The 19,519-nt window shown below is 46.6% G+C and overlaps 1 protein-coding gene across 6 annotated transcripts in view; it reads left to right on the plus strand.

Moving 5' to 3' along the window:
- The window catches only part of ACTN1 (actinin alpha 1), a 90,868-nt gene that overhangs the window by 61,187 nt on the left and 10,162 nt on the right, over positions 1-19,519 (plus strand). For 3 of the 6 annotated variants that reach the window (XM_040600728.1, XM_040600732.1, XM_040600730.1), the window contains exons 7-14: positions 2,900-2,981; positions 6,073-6,158; positions 11,556-11,648; positions 12,778-13,008; positions 13,561-13,708; positions 14,281-14,431; positions 16,878-16,986; positions 17,472-17,612. In XM_040600728.1, coding sequence (XP_040456662.1) covers positions 2,900-2,981; positions 6,073-6,158; positions 11,556-11,648; positions 12,778-13,008; positions 13,561-13,708; positions 14,281-14,431; positions 16,878-16,986; positions 17,472-17,612 — 1,041 coding nt within the window. Of the gene's footprint in view, positions 1-2,899; positions 2,982-4,634; positions 4,721-6,072; positions 6,159-11,555; positions 11,649-12,777; positions 13,009-13,560; positions 13,709-14,280; positions 14,432-16,877; positions 16,987-17,471; positions 17,613-19,519 lie in introns of all 6 variants that reach the window. The other 3 variants (XM_040600727.1, XM_040600731.1, XM_040600729.1) reach the window with 1 other exon arrangement.

Here is a 19,519-nt window from a genome sequence, read left to right on the forward strand (position 1 = left end):
GGCAGCTGTAGTGCTGCACTGCGAGGCTTGGAGCTGCCAGGCCAGTCTACTACTTCATCCCTTTTCATGGGAGTCAACTGAAACAGGTGATTGGAATGATGATTAGCAGGCGTACCATGGGATGGAACTGAAAGTGATGGAGTTTTGGAGGAATTTCATAGGGCTCAAGACCCTATTGTAGTCTCGGGTAAGCCCCTAGGGAAATCCTATGTTTTGCACAAAGAAGCATCACCTTTGCAATGAGCAGCTCCACTATCCACGAGGAGTGAAGCTTTTCCCACAGCCAACACTGTCTTGCTGGATTTAGCTCTCTGCTCATCTCAGAGCTAGCCTTGGACTTTTGCTTTCAGTAGCGCTATCTTTAGCTTCATTCCCCAAGAGACTGTGTGATCACACGTCTTAAATATGAAGCAGAAGTCTGCTGGCTTCATGTAGGTGAGCCTCCGGTTTCCCACATGTTAAGACTTCCAGCCCTTCCTTTGGGAGTGCCCCAGCCCAGTAAGTTTTCCCATCAGGAAACCTCTCCCAACTTCCAGCTTAAAATTTCTTTTTAACCTTCGGCAACATTGCTCCTAGTGTTGTTACTTGCAAACTGATAGAAAAGCTATGTGCAATTAGTTTGCTTCTCCCTTTCCTCCTGAAGAAGCTGACAGATCTTCAGGCAGCATATTCAGATGGACCTGCGCTGAGGAAGGGTCTGTGCTGATACTAAACACTCTGTCAGGGTGTTAGCCACGCCGTGGTGGTCACTGTCAGCATAGGCTGAAATTTGGTACCCAGTGGTGACATTTCTACAGAAGCAGAAAATGACACAAGGGCTAGGGGAAAACTGGCAGGGGAGATGCCACTTGGCATGTCTGGATACTGGAGTGAAAGAAAGGCTGTTACTTTTCCTTCGTAAATGGAGCTAAGGACCTGTGAACAGGGTGCATTATATGCCAGCTAGTCTCACCTCCTCAAGTAAGGCTTTTGGTTACATTTTGGATTCATAGAGTTCTATCCACAGCAGGCACAGGGGACAAGTAGACTGAAGCTGAAATGGTACGAGCCTCTTAATTCCATAGTATAGGGTGGTTCCTTGTGCCTGGAGGACAGTAAAAATCCCCTGCCTGCACCACTGCTAAGCTCTGAAGAGGTGGATGTAGATATATTCGATGTAGTCACCCTTGAAAGTGTATTATATAGGGATAAGGTACTATTTGACACTGAGATGGGGGCCTGTTACCATGTGTGGCAGCTGCTGGTTTCATCACAGAGTGCCCGTACAACACTTCTTTGCTTAGCATTGACTTGTCCCAGTGGACTAAATATGGATTGCTGGTCATATTTTGTTTGATGGCCTCCATGTGTGATTTGCTCTGGTAGATGAAACATTGCTGTCTGCTGGAGACATTCACCCAAAGGAGTATGACGCTTATGTGGGATGCCAACATAATACAGGCAGTAATTCCTATGGGAAAGCTGCAGGAAACGGCTTTTCAGAATAGCTATGTTTCCTAGTTTTATGAAGGTTATAATCCCAGGGCAACATAATGACCAGTGCCAAAAAAGAACTTGTCTGCATGCCTATACCTGTTTGCCCAAGCCTGCCTGGCTTCATCTTTGGTGTTGAGTGGGTTCAAAGGAAACTGTTGATTAGAGTTCAGCTTAATCTTCCAAGTCGATGCAACAGGCAAAGGCATATGATCTCAAATAGAAAAGAAAAAGAACATGGGTGCCACTCTAGAAAGGTAAAATAATTACACTCCTTATTTCCTAGTTTTTAAGGTGGCACAAATGACAACATGGAGAGTGTCACTCCATCCTTCCTCTCTCCCAGAAGGCACTTGGCAAACAAGGTGACTAAACACAAGCACTTTATGCACACCCTTTCCTCCCGGAGAAGCCACTTGCCTCAACAGTAGAAACTGACAGTGCAAATGTCATTTGTCATCCATTAAGTAGATTGATCATTCAGAGTAACTAAGTATCGTGGATATACACGTATATAGGAATCAGGCTTGTATGAGGGTCTCCATGCAAGGCTTGTATGAGGTTCTACAGGTTGGTAGGTGTCTTGTTACTGATCATTACGTTTGAATGCTGGAAACGATTTGCAAAGGTCTTTCATTTCCAGCGACATCTGCATTTCATATTCTTTTGTGTGGCTCTTTAAAATCTAGTTACCTTTGTGATATGACTCATGATGATAAGTCACATTTAACTTTGTTTAGGATTTGATTACTGTATATTGATGTCTGTATCTGAAGTGCACCCTGCCACAGCAGAAGGTTTATATATAGAGGAATAGAAATGTACCGAGGAAATGGCAAGTCATGTGCAGTGCCTAGGAGGAAAAGCAATACTCAAGACAAAATGGGTACTTTTATATATATTTATTTTGTAGAGATTTGTTAAAACATTTCTCTTCCTCCCACTCAACTGGTGTTCCACAAACTGTAGACTAGCTAAGGACAGCACCCGTTGCAGATGTTGTTACTATTTTAGTATTGCTTAGATGTTTTAACAGATACGCTGCTCTGCAGTTCTTTGAAATGGAAGTTGCAAACCTAATATAAGCATGAGATATAAATGTGAGATATGGCCGTTTACTATCAGTATGATGTTCACATTTTACTTTAAACTAGGTTCACGACAAAATGTATTATTCCTTCTTGTTGCAAGTGCATAGGTTGTATGTTAATTAGCATATCATGAGTCTCCAGGCTCTGCTTTCAAAAGGAGGATAATTACTTCATCCTGATACATGAGGATTCACACATAATTTTGCCTGGACAGTACGGTTACCTGAACCAAACCAAGCACGATAGCTCTGTTTTGAGATAGCTCTGTTTTGAGATGAATGCTGTGTACCTTGTTACAAGGTGATGCTGATACTCTGGATCTGTTTGTTTCCCAGGATGATCCTCTCACTAATCTAAACACAGCTTTTGATGTGGCTGAGAAATATCTGGATATTCCCAAGATGCTGGATGCAGAAGGTAAAGTAGAACCCAGTGGCTTTTAACATGCTTTTCTCAAGAAATTTTCCCACTTCTTCTAGGTGGACTTGTATTGTACAAGAATTCAGTAACCTCTGAATGCTCCCTCCATCACCACATAGTAAATGTATAGGGAAAAAGTTACGATGGAATAATGAATCACGTGTTCTGCTTCCCTCTTCCTCCTGTGCCCCCTCTGCCTTCTGAGTCTGGTGTGGCAATCTTAACCTGGGGTTAACACGTTAGGCAGAGATGAGTAACACCTGGCTATGTTCACTGCTGACTGAAGTGTTCCCTTTCAAGGATTGGGCTTAATACTGAGTTAATGTATGGTGTAGGACTGTGTTCCTTTTGCTCCGGCATTTTTTTCTGGGCTCTTTCTGACATTGCTGGAATCCCCCTTTTGGGGGCATGATATTAGTATTATAAATTGCTTCTTCATGACTCCTCAAAGTGTTGGGCCTGAAGATCCCTCATTGACTGGGTCTGGAGACCAAGGCAGAGATTATGTTGTTCAGAGGTGCTTTTGCTACTGACTATGACTGCTTCCCTGATGCCACTGGGCCAGCAAGGATTACTTTTCAGAGCCTTGTCAGCACCAGCTTGGCAACAGACTTTGAAGACTGCAACTCTGGAGTAACAACAGCCAGAAATCGTTCACTGGTTGTTGGCTGTTTGCCTGAAGACAGCTGGTTTCAATGGTAGAAGCTGTATTTCAAGCTTGGTTTGGACAGGAGAAGCAGTTAAAGGCTTTTGTTAAATAAGGGAGTGAGAGGAACAAGGGGGAAAGGGGACGATATCACAGATAACTACAGCGAACCTGTATTTGGATAACTAGGATGTTCATATTCTTAGGCAGTATTTCCCATCCCCAGGTATGAGACTTGCTTTCCCTGCATTCGTCATGCTGAGGTGACAAAAAATCATGATGTTTCTGGAGTAGATTCAAGTGCTTCCTGCCGTTATGTAGGAAATAAAGCCACCTCCAAAATAAGTAGATTTAGCTTCAGATCTCGTCAAAGCTAGAACTGATGAAGAGAGGGCCCCTTGCAGGAGCTCCCACTGATCTTTCCTGATCACTCTCCTCCCTCATGGAGTGGAGCTAATGTGCGTTCCTCCACACCTTTAATTCTGATCCCTGGAGGCTTTGAGTTTCCCCTGAAACTAATGAAAGGGTCTTTTGAAATTCAAGCCATCATTGTGTTGAAATAGTGGGTGGAAGGGGTGTGTGGGGCGGGATCGGGCATGGAAAGGAAGGGAGAAAGGATCTTTCCTAAAGAACTGCATGGAGGAATTGCAGTAGAATACGTCTATAAAAGCCATGTCAACCTGCTGCCAGTTTGGACTGAGTCAACCCACCACTCACAGCAACGTTCTCGGGACGAGGAGGTGCTGTGACATGAGACATGCTGACATATGGCTGAATGAGTCTGGTCAGACCCTGGAAGCAATTTTATCATGAGAGAGGGGAACCAGGAAGGTGATCCTGGCTTCTGAGAGAGACACATCTTCTGGGAAATGCTGGGAAGCCCTGTGGAGTTGCTATGACAAGCATATACCCCAGCAGGCCTCCTGGACGATTCTGGTTCTCCCTTTCCTTTGCTTTTCTCCCATTAGTTGATTATGCTCTTAACGTGAGGTTTTTTTTGACAGACATTGTTGGAACTGCCCGTCCTGACGAGAAAGCCATCATGACCTATGTTTCTAGCTTCTACCACGCCTTCTCAGGAGCCCAGAAGGTATCGCAGGATCCCAAGCTCCCTCCACAGAGCACACCTGGTGCCGTTGCTAATGTCCAAACCTTTTTTTCTTTCTCTCTCTCCTCTCTAGCTACGGGCATCTTTATTATTATGTTCTTGGTAGAGTTGGCTGTTGGTTCAAAGTGGTGCCCCAGACATAATACATGGGGCAAGGGAGCCAGGAGTCCCATTTCCCTGTAGTCAGTGGTACTTCCAGTGGTACTTTAGTATGCCAGCACCTTGGTGCACACACATATCCAAAGGAGTTGGGAGCTCTGCCTTCTCCGCTTGCCTTCCAAACTGCTGCCCTGACAGTCGAGGACCTGGACCCCCTGTTCCTGGGAAATCTGAGCTAGGATGCTTGGTCTCACAAAGGTGGAGACCACCACATAGATGCTCTGCTCATCAGGGCACTGCGGCTTGTCCCCACTGGAAAGAATGATGATACCTATTCACTTCTTTTTTTTCCTTTTTCAAAGATGGAGAAACAGAGCTGACTTAGTGGTTTTATGAAGAGCTCAATGAATACCCAAAGCTTTATCTTTTACCTCACATATGCCGCAGGTTCCCACACCCTTGTTTCAAGGTCTGAACGTGCTGCTTTCTCCAGTTGTGCCACCAATTCAGACCCAGTTCACCTGGGGCTTACAAAGCACGTCTAACAAGTACGTTCGTGGTGATTTTGCAAACAGAGCATTGCCTATTATGACCGAGATGCCTAGTTTTGTTCATTTGTTTCTCTTTTCCCTCTTTTCTCACCCACCATGCTGGAAATCAGGCAGTTGGGTCCTTGCTTGTGTCTGGCTTAGCCATTTTCCTGCTGGTAATTGGAGTCACTTAAGGAAAACATTTTGTGGGTGAAACCTTGTAAACATCTCTCGCCAAAACCAAGCAGCCGCCTGTGCTTCAGTGCTGTAGGAACAGGCAGTGCATGTTGCAGCAGAGCAGATCTGTGTAGGAAGCGCACTGCGTAGGAGGGCTCTGATCTCTAGCTCCTCGGCGTACACAAGGGCCTCGAGTGCGGGCGTTCAAACCTGCAGACAGCCTGTCTGCATCCTCGGGCCAGGCCCCCGGCCCGCAGCCGTGAAGGTGGCAGAGCCCGGATCCTCATTCGGGGTCCCCCTGGACCGGGGTGGGTGGGAGGGAGGGGTGCCGCTTTGAGCCACAAGCCAACGCTGCTAGCCACCTTCTGATCCGAACTCCCAGCTCTCCGCATGGAAATCTGTTTGGCCTGTCCTGCAATGCATGATGGGAAGTTTTCTCCCCCTCTCACGCCACCCATGATTGTTTTGTTTTATTCTATGTGCTGCTTCTTACTTTATCCTTTCAACCTCTTTTCCTTCTCTGCACAGATATTATAGGCACGCTAAGGCCGGATGAGAAGGCCATAATGACCTATGTCTCATGTTACTACCACGCCTTCTCAGGGGCGCAGAAGGTGAGACTTTACCGCTAACAATCCCCTCCCCTCCCCTGCCCACTGCTCCTCTCCGAGCGAGCCAGACCCACCATCAGCCCCAGGGCACTGGCAGGGAAGCCCAACGCACCCAGCGATGCGCTGGGATGTGCGATCTGTAGGCTTGCCAGAGATGTGATGTCAGCGTCCTTTCCAAAAGACCTGAGCTGCTCCTTCCCTCCATTGTCAGCCCCCAGCAGTGGGGAAGGTGTTTGGTAAAGCTGGCATTGAGCGGTGCATGAACATCTGCTCTGGCGGAGTCAGTACCCTTTCAGTCACCAGTGGGCATCATCCTGGCCAGGCGATGCACCTCCAGAAGCACCACAGTCAGATCAGCCTACTCCAGGAAATCGCAGCCCATCCTCCTTGACCCGCCATCGTGCCTTCCCCGCTCGACCCCACTGGGTCAGCGGTCTCCTCCTAGGCTGAATCATCTGTGAGCTGGTTACATAGCACTTTTGTGCTCCAGCCACAAAGTCCACTCCTACCAGGCCTTGAGCTTTCCCAAACCCACACACTTCTCCATTCCTTGCTTCTCCCCGGTCATTCTCCTCTGTTTCCCCAACCTCCTGTGTGTTTTATTTCTCTTTTCCTCTGCTTTGCCCATTTCCATAACTTAAGTCCTTCTTCTCTGTTTCCTCTTTACTCCAGTCTCTTTGCCTGGCAGTGGGACAGTTGTCCTCAGAGGAACTAAATGGTCACAGTTCGCCTTTGGGCAAACTTCCTCCAAAATAGCAATTTCCCTGCAGTCCTTTGAATAGAAGAAAAAGGTCTGTCCTTCGCTCCTCCAGTGCCATAGTCTGGCTGGCCTGCAGCCTTTCCACAAGATCACTGCTCATTTCATATTGTAGGCTTTGGAACAATAAAATCCAAAGTTCAAGGCTACATTCTTCTTGTTACAAACAGATGTAAAATCTCCCTGTTTCCACCAGCCTCAACTTCTTGCTCTCGCAAGGCCTTTTCTGTTTGAGACACAGTCCGTGTGTGGCCCAGCCTGAGGGCTAACTCCACTCCAAGAAGAGTCCATCTCTTCTGTACAAACCAGTGCTGATGGTTGCAGTGTTGGTGCAGGTACCGTGCTGATGCTGGCTTTCAGAGGGCAAACTCAGGCAGTAGGTTAGGGAACAGCTCTTTACTTCAAGCTGTTGTGGTTGTTTTTTTCTCTGCCCTGTTCCGTAAAAATTATATGATGCTGCCTTGTTTCCAAGGAACTGGGAGTACATCCCGCAGCAGTGCACTAGACTTGCCTGTTTGGTATAACTTGTGTAGTCATGACTTTTCCAGTAGGATCCTGCTTTGTAAATAGTTTGAAAACCTTAAGACCAGGCTGCAAGCTCTGGCCAGCTGATACTTGCCTAGGAAGGCTGCAGTCTCAGAACTCATGCCATCCCAGTTATAAGGCCTGCTGTTTGCCAGGTGCCCCAGGGGGACTGCTCCATGCTGTCTGCTTAGCCTGAAGAACTCCAGACTGAGGAAACAGTGAAGCACAATATGAGGAGGGTTGTAGCCTGCTGCAGGAGCAGCTGTGCCTCTTGCCAGTCTCTTCCTTTTCTCTGCACCCATTCCACAATTTGGAAACCTGCTCAGCAGGTCCCGTGCTCTCATCAGCAATTTAGGTGGATGCTAGGTCTCCTGGGATAACTGAAAACAACCCTTTACTGCCTCAGGACCTGAACCAAGTAGCTAGGTCAAGAACTAGAGATGGAGCTGCTTAGTTATTAAAGCTTCGGTCCCATGTAGTTTAACTGGCTTACGGGAAAGATCAAAGATTTAATCGCTTATTAATTTTTTTAGCAGTTCTGATGGGCCAGCAACCCAACTGTGCCCTGGATGGAGGGGTGGAGCTCCTTTTTGGAGCTGCCTTAGCCATACATTAACCAGCTGCTGAGTGACAGATTCAGACCCCTGGGCAAGTGCAAAGTGATTACTGAGTGCCAGCCCCAGCCCAGACTGTAATGTGTTGCCACCTCTGCACGGTTAGGTGACTTACTGTGGTATCGCTCCATTTTTCATTCAGATTTTTCATTACTGCCACCAGTCCTGAAGGGGAAGTCCCATGAGCTGCTTTCTGCTTCTTTCACTCTCTTGTACTGAGCCTTTGAAGGTACAGGGTCCCCAGCCTGACATGTGTGTGTAGATGGCTGCTTTTTCTTTGTGCCATTTTTTTATATATATATATTTGTAGGTATACTTGCTTTGGTTCATTTGCTTGTTTTCTAACTGCTTCTGACTTTCACACTAAATGCATGCAACTACTGGTTGGCTTAATATTTTGTAAACTTGATTTCTGGGATGAAAATTTCTAACTAACGTTTTACCATTTTATTAAGAGACTGTGTTTGGCATACGGTATTCTGGAGTGGTCCTCTGAGACCAGAGGGCAGCAACAGGCAGGCATCTTACCTACGTAACACACTGTGGGAATGCCTTCCTTTAGGATCCTCCTCAGCAAATAGACCTGGATCCATGAGCTAGAGAGACAGCTTACTCCACTTCTATCCTAAGCAGTCCAACCCAGGGCTGAGAGGTATAGAAAAGACAAAAGGCAGAGCAATTACTGTTACTTTGGCTATTCCGATTTCCATTTTGAATCTGCCAAAACAGCACATGTGTACCACACCGCAGCAGTGCGGTATCAGGCAGAATGCCCTGGGCTTGCCCTCCCTACAGTCTCTTGAGTGCAAGTAGTATTATGTGTCAGCACTGTGCTGCACTAAAGCTGATCAGCCCACACGGGTTCTCTGAGAACACAGGTTTGCAGCTTTCAGGCCCCAGGATGGTGCATTTTCTCAGTGTTGCTCCATGCCTTGTGGGCATCCCAGCTTGTTTGGAGCCAATGTGAGCATCCTAAATGTATCATTGCCTTTAGTAGGGTGGGGAAGCCAAAATGGCTTTTTCCACTCCACTAATGAAGGTGTAGGGAGGGGGAGCTGCCTTGGCATCGCATAAACATCTTAGTATGCCATTCTTCTTTTACCTGAAAGTGTTTCACTGAGGTTGCCATCGCCACAGATCAGCTTATTAGCAGTACTGTGGGAGGTATTTTGGAAGGTTACCTGAAAGCACTAGCATCCTTTTGCCATGCCTTTCTCTGAGCAAGCAGGTGTAATGTCTTGCTCATGACATTAATGGTGATAGTGGCCACAGAGCCTTTCCCGCTGCTGCAGCAGCAGCACACTGTTGCATAGAGCAGTCTGGAGTAGGCAAGGACCATTGAGAAGCAAGTACTGGTAGGGGAAAGAAAGCCTCTCACTTCAGCTGTTAGGATAATACAAATAATGTCGTAATTGCTGACATTCAGAGGGCTTTTGTGTTTGGACAGATGTTCAATACTCATATATACACACGCATATTTAAAAACTTGGGCAGCTGGAGAAAATCTATTGTTGGATACATGTAAATATGCCTCTGAAATGGGGTCCCTCCTGCACAGCTGGGTGCTGCTGCAGTGAGCTCCTGGGGTGTAAAAAGAAGAAAGTTAAGAGTATGCAGGGCGTTCCTTTCCTGAGACAATCGAGGTGAACATTTGGCACCACCAGTTCCCTGCAGTCACTAGGCACATCATGGTTGGACTCTGGCAATGTCTTTTTGACATTGTCTATATACATCCCATGTCTATAAAGTTTTCTCTGGATATCTGAAAGCACTCCATTAAAGTACAAACTTTAGTTAAAAACAGATCAAAATACAAGCTTTCTTAAATGCAACCATTGTTTGCACTTCTTGCAGACATATTTTTTCCCCGATTGAAATTGCTCTTTCTCCTGTAGAGCAGGTCCCTCTGATATATTTTTAAATTAGTTAATATCTGTGTATCGGCTAGCTGGCCCACTTTAGTGAAGGGGCAGATGACTGAATATTTGTTTTTACAGCTTCTTACAAATGGGTAAGATTGCCAGATCCCTTGGGACCTTTGCAATCCATACATCGTTAATAGCCTATGACTTTATTGCTATTCTTGCTGCCGTCACATCAGCTGCATAAATTAGAGGATTCTTCTCAAATGGCCTTGGAGATTGAATAAACAGATAATAAAAGGCCTTTTAAATAGAAAAAGGTTGAAACTTGCCAGCAATAAGCTCAGCAAAACTTCTTTTGACATCAGTCCCACAGGTAGTTCTAGGGCAGGACACAGCATTTGCAACTGGTTTGCTGTAGTGTTGGCATGTTTCCTCATCTCTTCATCTCCACTTAGCCTCTGTAAGGAGGATTACTCCATAGTGTTCCTGTGGATAGCTCTAGCACCTGCCCCAGGCACCAGGGCGATAGCTGTACTGTGGTAAGAGGGTGCTGAGCAATCCCCTGACACCCATCAGGGCACATCCTCCAACCCTTGGTGGCCTGGCACGCACCATGATAATGATAAAGGGAGGTGATATCCACAGACAGATGCTGTGCAAGGATCAGCCTGCTGTATGGTCTCTATGCCAAATGCGTGCCTTGCACTCCAGAGCAGACTGCTCCTGAGTTCATAGCTGGGATTTTTCTGATCCTTACTTTGTTCCAAATTCATGTTTTAACATGTTCAGTACCCTGCAGAGAACAAGATTTTGGTTCCACAATGGAAAAAACAAAAACAAACACAAACCCTAAATAGTAACAACATGCTCTTTTTTGGTGAGACTTGTTTTGGGAGAGTAAGCAGAAGGATTACCTAGAAAGGGGAAAAAAAATATCCTCTTCTCAGCTGGATCATAAGACCCTGAGTACGTGGTAGGTGTCATGTGGCAAGATGCTGGAGGAGGTGGCCCTGTAATGAGTGCCAGAAATACAGGAAAGGCTGGAATACAGCTCTGCTGGGCAGAGCTTAAGGTTAAAAGGAGTATCTACCACTTTATCTTCCAAACAAAATTAGGAATTTTCCGAAGTCTAGTGTATGGATTAACTCTGTTTAGGTAGTTTTTTCCTGGGTAAAAGCATGTAGAAAGCCTCATCAGCTTGGCCACTCAGTTACAGGTGTTGCAGCTCTGAATGCTGGTGAGGGGAATGGAGGTGGTGGCAGACACCCCTGTCATTGCAAAAAGGCAGCCAGGGTCCCTCTGGTAGGAAGCAAACAACGGGGCCCTCATAGGAGCAGCTTCAGAAAAGGCATAGAAATGTGGTTGTCTCACAACACATAGGGTGTGATCAGTGGAGCTGAGAATCTCTGAAGGAATGTGTTCAATGTATTCACCTGAGAAGGAAAAAGTAAGTTATTCTAGGTCAGATGGAAAGCAAAGGGGTCAGGACAGAAGTTTTGAAGCGCAGACAGGTTGCTAGAGCCAAGGGTAGGAGACTTTACCTGCAGGTATGTAGCAGGAAGGTAAGCTGCAAGCCTTGGGTTTTGTTTTGGGTTTTTTTTCACACTTTGCCGCCTTCTGTTTTTCTTCTCTCCATCAGGCGGAGACAGCAGCAAATCGTATCTGCAAGGTGCTGGCAGTCAACCAAGAAAATGAACAGCTCATGGAAGACTACGAAAAACTGGCCAGTGATGTAGGTGTTGGTTTCTGGGAGGTGGTAATTGGAAAAGAGTTGCATTTAATGCATCATTAATAACTAATATTGGGGAATGCTGTTGCCCCATGTTCCCCTGGAAAATTGTTTTTTCCCCTTCTAGCTTGAGAAAAATTAAAGATCAAACTTACCTTAAAGGCAAGAGCAATCTACTTTAAAACAGAAAGCTTCCATAGAACAGCTTTGAGTTTTTCAGTTCATTAAGAGCAGCTGCAGAAATGCTAAAATGAAGGAAAAATCAAGCTGGTTTAACTTGCATTCCTCAGGACTATAAAACTTCATAACATCTTTCATGCAAATTGTATGCTGATGTACTGCAAAAGTCAGGAATTGGATCAGAGAGAATGGAAATTAGAGATAATTGAGGAAAGAAATATGCATTTGCTGATAGTTGGAAAGAATCTGTGTAAGATACAAGCTGGAAGCTCATTTGGTTAACTGAGGAGGCTGACAGACTGACAGCTGTGAAACTACAGAAGTGACCAAATGTGGACTGAAGTATGTTTGTGGAAGATAAGTAGGGAGGGGAAGATGGAGAACAGACAGGCAAACATAGCCCAGGAGCCCGGTTTCAGCCTGGTCTGAAAAGCACTCACACTGTAGAGTGCCCACCATTGCGTTAGCATTTTGCTGGCTCCCCAGATAGGTTTGGGTTGCTGAGGAGGACTATTCAAAGAGCAACATGGGCTTCAAGGAAGCTACAGTGGGAAAAATGTAACTGGAGGCAAGAAATTGATTTGTCCTGTCAGACACTTCTGGAGATAATATGACTTTACAGCATCCTTTAGTTATTGAACAGTCCCAACAAAACTGGAAAGCTTTAGCATAATCTGAGGACCTAGTTTGGTCTTGATTGTGTGGAAGCTATGCCTTGTTGTATTGGTGGTGCTGCAACAAGCAGTACTACTTAGTGTGGTAGGGAATGGGCTGCTCATTAAAAAGCAAATACTTTCAACGAAGTTGGCAAACTTTTCTTTACAAGCCCTGCTGGTGGCAGAATCTTTCTGACAGCAAACATAAAAGTAAGCGGTCCCTAATGAGAGCAGAGCAACACCTGCTGTTCTAACACAATTTCCAGTTCAAGGCTTCTTGTCATTGCTCTTTGCAGCTGCTGGAGTGGATCCGTCGCACCATCCCGTGGCTGGAGAACCGGGCCCCAGAGAACACCATGCAAGCCATGCAGCAGAAACTGGAAGACTTCCGGGACTATCGCCGCCTGCACAAGCCCCCCAAGGTCCAAGAGAAGTGCCAACTTGAGATCAATTTCAACACCCTGCAGACCAAGCTGCGGCTCAGCAACAGGCCAGCCTTCATGCCTTCAGAAGGGAAAATGGTCTCGGTGAGTGGGGGTAACTGCTCATATATACCCCAACCATGCCTAAAAAATGGGAGTCCTCTTCTGCCCATGGGTGGGCAGAGCATACGCATCTTCAGAATGAGCTGCTTTATGGTAGGAACCCTACAGAATATAGTTCGAGGCCATAATAAGAGATAATCACATGATCACTGATTCCCTGTATCAAAACCAGACTGTGAGGCTCTTCACAAGTTTCAGCCTGGTCTTCGCAAGTTGCACGCCTTTATGAGGAGATGCCTTGGTGCCTCGTTCTTTCTGATTCAGACATGACCGGGTTTTGTTAAAGTTTCACATGGGGTGTTGCTTAGAGAGGGACTCTTGTGCAGACAGGTATATCCTGACACTGCTAGTCCTGCTTCTCTTAAGTCTGGCATTTTGTCTTTGTCCTGACTGGTCCACACAACACTGTGAGATGAAAAGCCCACGGCCACTCCCTGCTACCAGCTGGAGCCATGTAGCTCACTGAGTCTAATGCTGATGAGCAAATCTCCCCATCTTCTAACATGCCTTTTCTTCTCATGCTCCGGTCTCTAGGATATAAACAATGCCTGGGGTGGCCTGGAGCAGGCTGAAAAGGGCTATGAGGAGTGGTTGTTGAATGAGATCCGGAGGCTAGAGAGGCTGGATCACCTGGCAGAGAAGTTCCGGCAAAAGGCATCCATTCATGAGTCCTGGACAGATGGTAATGCCAACCTACATGCTTCCTGTTGCCTGATACAGTGCTGTCCGTTATGTAGGGAGGCAGAGGTGGATTGTGCATAGGTCCTTCCATGAGATTTTCCTCTCAATAAGGCTATATTTGTTTCTTGTTTTATTAGAAAATAATGTATGAAAAGCTTGATCTCTGTTCTGCTACATCGTGCAGCCACGTCAGCATTTCCTAACTAGCAAAGCGATAACTTTGGATAGAACAGAGCTACAGAGCAGAGGAAAAGTTACTGCACAGTAAATGCTGCAGTTGGCCTTTACGGGACTGGCATAGCCCAATTTGCACGTACTGAGATGAGTCCAGTATGAACTGTGACAGCACTGGCTTGAGCTGCACTGTGTGCCCTTCTCTGCGATTAATGGCAAACTCACACTCTGTGGTTTGAAAGCGAGGACTGTGCATCTCTTGGCCAGCACTCGGGGAGGGTGGCTGGAGTGGTGCAGATACCCTCCTGAGGGTCCTCGGGGCTGCTCGGTGGCAGGGAGCTGGCTTTGGGGGCGTCGGGGCCTGTCCTTCATTCTCCTGTCCTTTGGCTCCCTCCCCAGGTAAGGAAGCAATGCTGCAGCAGAAGGATTATGAAACTGCTACCCTCTCGGAGATAAAGGCCCTGCTGAAGAAACACGAGGCCTTTGAGAGCGACCTGGCTGCACACCAGGACCGCGTGGAACAGATTGCTGCTATTGCACAAGAGCTGAAGTACGGCACCCCAGCGCACATCCTATCCTTGGGGCCAGGGAGGCTTAATCAGCTTTGCCCTCTGCCCTCTGGAGAGCCATAAATCCATCCCCCTACAAAAATGTTGGGAAGTCCCAGTGTTTCCAAACAGTATCTAGGATACTGCTCTTCAGTATCTGCATGCACCAGAAGAGCAGGCCAGAAAACAAATGAATCGTGGGTGCTGGTGAGGGGGCGGCAGAATTATGTTCCCAAGCCAAGTTTCCATCCTCTTGAAGCTCGTTACGCTGCTGTGAACCCTTCCCTCGAGAGTCTGACCTGCCACTGGTGCCTGCTAGGTTTCAGAGTTATAACACTGTCATACTTTTCCAGGAGTAGAAGGGAACAGCAGAGGATAGCAGGCTCTCGGTTTGCTCTCTTTTATCAAAAACATCCTCCTTATTCTATCAGGAAAAAATCTGCTGATGCTTGAGCCCATCGTGGTCACAGTTGCCACCTTAGGCCCCTTGCCCCAGGAGTACTGCACCGTGTGCGCTTTGGTCAGCACCTGCTCCAGGGCATCCTCAGAGCAGCTCGGCTCCCTCCCTGCTGCCCCCCAGCTTGGAAACCTTCACCTCCACGCCTTTTGCTGGAGTGAGGAGTGGCAGGTTACCAGGAGAAATGGGTTCTCATCACAGCAGGAGGTTGATTGCTAGGGATAGCAGGCAGGTAAAGAGCTGGCCTCTGCAGCACAGGGAGGGAGATTTTGAAATTCTGCATGATTCTTGGCAAAAAGTCTAAAGAACTTGGCTTTGACTTTGTTTCCTATTTTAAAAAGATTTATATATCACACTGGCCTATCTCAAGTTAGCATCTGGGCCGAGATCAGTACTCTTGGGCTGAAGGACTGTTTTTCTCTGAAAAATCAGGATTATTGGATCAAGATCATTATCTCCTTTAACAAGACAGATTTACAGAATTGCTCCCTTGTCCACTGGAGGATTGACCTTGGAACAGGAGGAGGGTTCAAGGCAATCCTCCATGTCAGTAAGATTAAAACCAAGGCTGGCTAGTCAGCAAGCATTAGCTGACCTGCCACTTCCAAAGCACATGCTACATGCCAGCCAAAGCAGCTGCAGCTGTAAGAGTGACAGGGAAGGCTGGACCCTAAGCTGCGGGACAGATGATTTCTTCCAAAGTGTAAGAACAGTGGACTCTGCTATCCTTCCAAAAGTCATCTTCCATCTCGGTAAAGAGGCTGTGCCCTGGAAAACCATGGCTGAGCCCTTTTCTCCCCCAGAGATACACTGCCAGGGAGATGGAGAGGGTCTGGAGGAAGCAACTGCAGCTGCCTGTGCCAGGTGTGTTTGGGGGCACGGCACATTCCTCTCCCCAGCAGTAGTGGTCCAGCAGGGGTGCATTAAGAGACAAGCTTTCAGAAACAGTTCTTTCATCTGCAGTGCTCTCTCTGCAGCAAAGTAGATCAAGGAACTGATCTGGATTAAAAACCCAGCAAAGAAGTTATTTTTAGCCTAAATCAGTTTCCTGACTAGTTTACCACAAGACTCCACCAACAGTTGTGCCCACGCACCTCAGGAGGGCAATACAATGGTGGGAAGAAACAAGGCTGGAGGAGGCGATAAGAAACGTTTGAACCTGCATTCCTGCTCAAAAAAATGCTCATCGGATGGCCCAGGGTCAGTCACTGACCCAGTAAGTCACTCTTCTTTCTCTTCTGAGGCTGATGATTCCCAGTTCGGCTAGTCTCCCTCTGCCTGCAGGTTTCTTCCTCTTTGACCATGTGCAGAACCAAGAGCACAAAGCTGTACAAGTCCACAAGCTTCAGGTTACCCCTGTGCTCTCCTTTCCCCAGACATATTCTTACCAGCCTGTCTTCCATGAGTGTCAGCCTATAGGCAGCAAAGCACCCCCTGTCAGGCATGTAGGAGAGAAACCTACACTGTAATTCTGGGATTGTCCTAAAGAAATTAATGGATTGTATAATTTAGCTATTCCTTGCCACCCATATTATGCAACTTTTAGAACAATCTTAAGCGGTTTCTTTGCATTCATGATAAAATTTTTGCTGCCCATTCTCGTGTACAAGATGCAGGTAGTTAGCCTGCATGATGTCCTTACACAGCGTACAGGGGCATATTGCTCTGCACATTATTTGTTTATTCCCAGTTTGAGCAAAAGTCTGTACTCCCTTCCCCCAGTGCAAAGTTATTCCCGTCAGGCAGCCAGCACCAGTGTTTGTAAGGCCTTGGGTGGTGGTTGTTTTTCTTCTGTTCTGTTCTGTTTGATGTACCATGACCTACAGCGTCTCCAGAACTGGATACTGTTGTCATCCTGGCTCACTTTACTTGCAGAGACCACGAGCTCTTTGTCTGAATCTGTCCTCAAGGCTGATAAAGATTTCTAATGGGTTTCTCCTCCCAAAGGTCTTTTTTTGATGACTTACCCTTTTTTTCCCTGCCCCTTACAGTGAGCTGGACTATTATGACTCTCCAAGTGTTAATGCCAGGTGCCAGAAGATCTGTGATCAGTGGGATAATCTGGGTGCCCTAACCCAGAAACGTAGAGAAGCCTTAGAGGTGAGACATGTTACCAGTTGGACCTTTGGGATTACGTGGGAAGGTCATTTGTGGGAAGCAAGCTGTGGTGGGCACAAGCAACGAATTTCAGCTCTTTTGTGCACTCCTATAACATCCCAGGCTGTAAATGAGGGCTACATTTCAGTATATTTAGCCTGCTTTTCCCCTTCCAGCCCAATTATGGTGTCATTTGTTTGCTCAGACTATTGATTTATTTCTACCTGTCTGTGATTTTAATTTTGTTCTGCTTGAAAATACTGCCCTTGTTTTGTTTTATTTCAAAGGATCTGAGATTCTTCCCTCTGAGGGAGAAGTCCAGCCTGTGTGTAAGCGCTTAACAGCAGAGACACTTTTACTGTAGTGCCATCCTGGGAGCACCAAGGAGGTCTGAAAGGAAGGAGCAGCTCAGCCAGCCCACCTATCTATGTGATTATTCTTCTCTAACCATTTCTCCTGAATTTCTTTCTTTTTTGGTGCGTGCCCAGAGGACAGAGAAGCTACTGGAAACAATTGACCAGTTGTACCTGGAATATGCCAAACGAGCTGCCCCTTTCAATAACTGGATGGAAGGGGCCATGGAGGACCTGCAGGACACATTCATTGTTCACACCATTGAGGAGATCCAGGTACAGAGCAGTCATTTGCACCGGTTAGGCTGGAATAAAGAGAAGTTGGGGGTCTCCTGGTTTCCTAGTGGTGCCAGATTTGTAGGTCATGTTTTGGTGCTTCTGGTCTAGTGAGTAAGCCTTAGCAAGAGAAACAAAAATTGTTATGTTTTTCCTTGATTTCCTGGAAAAACCTGGATCTGAATGGGTATGAAACATATTAAGACCATCCTAGCTGGACACAAAGAACTGAAAGTAGATTTTTTCAGTGTAAGTCCAGTCTTATTAATGAAAGCCTGAAAATTAGAGAATCTTTTAGGGTCCTGTGTGGTTTTTTTAACCCACATGAGCAGAACTTAGTGTTGCTCACAGGTTCTGCAGGTCAGTTTTCCCATGTAATGTCATGTCCATGTAATTTGGTCCTAAGGGATAGGAAGTACTGTGAGGGCAGGTGTTGAGCTGGCAGCTGGGTTTCAGTGCTGAACACAAGAAAAATCAGAATTGTCCACTTTGGTGGTGGATTACCATTTGAAGTGAAAGACTTCCTGCCTTCTGCAAGACAACAGAGACAGTATTTCAGTTTTCCCCCTTCTGAAAGTGTGTTATGAAAGCAACTTGAGGTATCTACCGGTGATTTTCAGGCCTCTGAGAGCAGGAGTTACTCTTCCCTGGGTTGCACTGGGGACTTCTATTTCTCTTGCTTGATGGGCTCATGAAAAGAATCCAAGTTAGCTCTTGGCAGAAACGGCTGACAGCAACGTGGCCATCAGCGCGGCAGTGAATGAGACACCAACAGGACACTATGCAGGCAGCGGGGGCAGAGGGGTGGTGAAATAGCCCTAGCTTGGTATCAACACTGTTAGTGAGCTGCTACTTGTTTCTTCTACCCTTCCCTCCTGAACAGAGGCGTTCGTTAAGCCTTTCATAATGCAGAACAAATCTGAACAGCATTTAAGCACTTCCATCATCCCTTTGTGCAGTACCTTTCCCAGGCCCCCAGACTTGCATTACATCTCGATGGCCACCGCAGCAGCTGCAAAGCAATGAGTCACCGTGTAAGGAAGCACTTCTACAAAAAGTAGTTACAGTGTGTGTGTTGTAAGAGAGTGGTCAGCCATGCGGTTTACTTTCATTCCCTCTTTTGTCCACACTGTTCCCTCGGTTATCCCTGCACACACCTCTCTGTCCCCCATTGGTTTTGCTGCCTCTTTCCCTGTGTTTGCTTCCCTAGTCTTGATCTTCCAGGCTTCTGGGACGAAGTACCTTAAAGGCCTGTAGAAGCAGTGGGAGATGAGCCAGGACCAACTGGCTCGTCAGCTGTCCACAAACCACCAGCAAGCATGCCCCCACCGTCAGTCCTTGGAGCACAGGCTGGGCACCACGGCAAGACGGGGAACAGAAAGGGCCTGTTGTGTTCAGGGAGAAGGAGCTGTTTTTCAGGAGCAGCTGGAGCATATGTTGCCTGCGCAAGTTTGCTGTTGGCTGGAAGACCTTCACCTAGTTCTAACTGGCTCTGATCAGACTGAATCTGACTCTTATTATTCATCTGGGGTTATCTTAGGTGTAGAAGTAGCGGATACCTAGTGGGACAAGAAAAGCGTGGCACATTTACACTAGTGAAACTAGTGTAAAGTGACTGCTTTATAGGAAGTGCTAGTAGTCAGATCTTCCCAAAGGGGCTGATGGACAGTCCCTGAGCAGTGTTGGAGAAAGAGTGCCCCCTAAATTATGAGGAGCTGGAATTATTCCACTGTTTTTTGGGATGTGATCTGTCATTGGTCAACATGGGACAGAAGCAGAGGGAAAATGAGACTTCACATCATTTAACTACTTGAAACAGCCTGTTTAGTGATGCTGGGAGAACATGAAAAGTGTATTAGAGTAGCCTGCTTTGTATCCTGGGAATATCTAAGCTTTTGCAGTCACTT

This window comes from Falco naumanni, chromosome 7 (assembly GCF_017639655.2).
Source record: "Falco naumanni isolate bFalNau1 chromosome 7, bFalNau1.pat, whole genome shotgun sequence".
Taxonomy (NCBI): Eukaryota; Metazoa; Chordata; class Aves; order Falconiformes; family Falconidae; genus Falco; species Falco naumanni.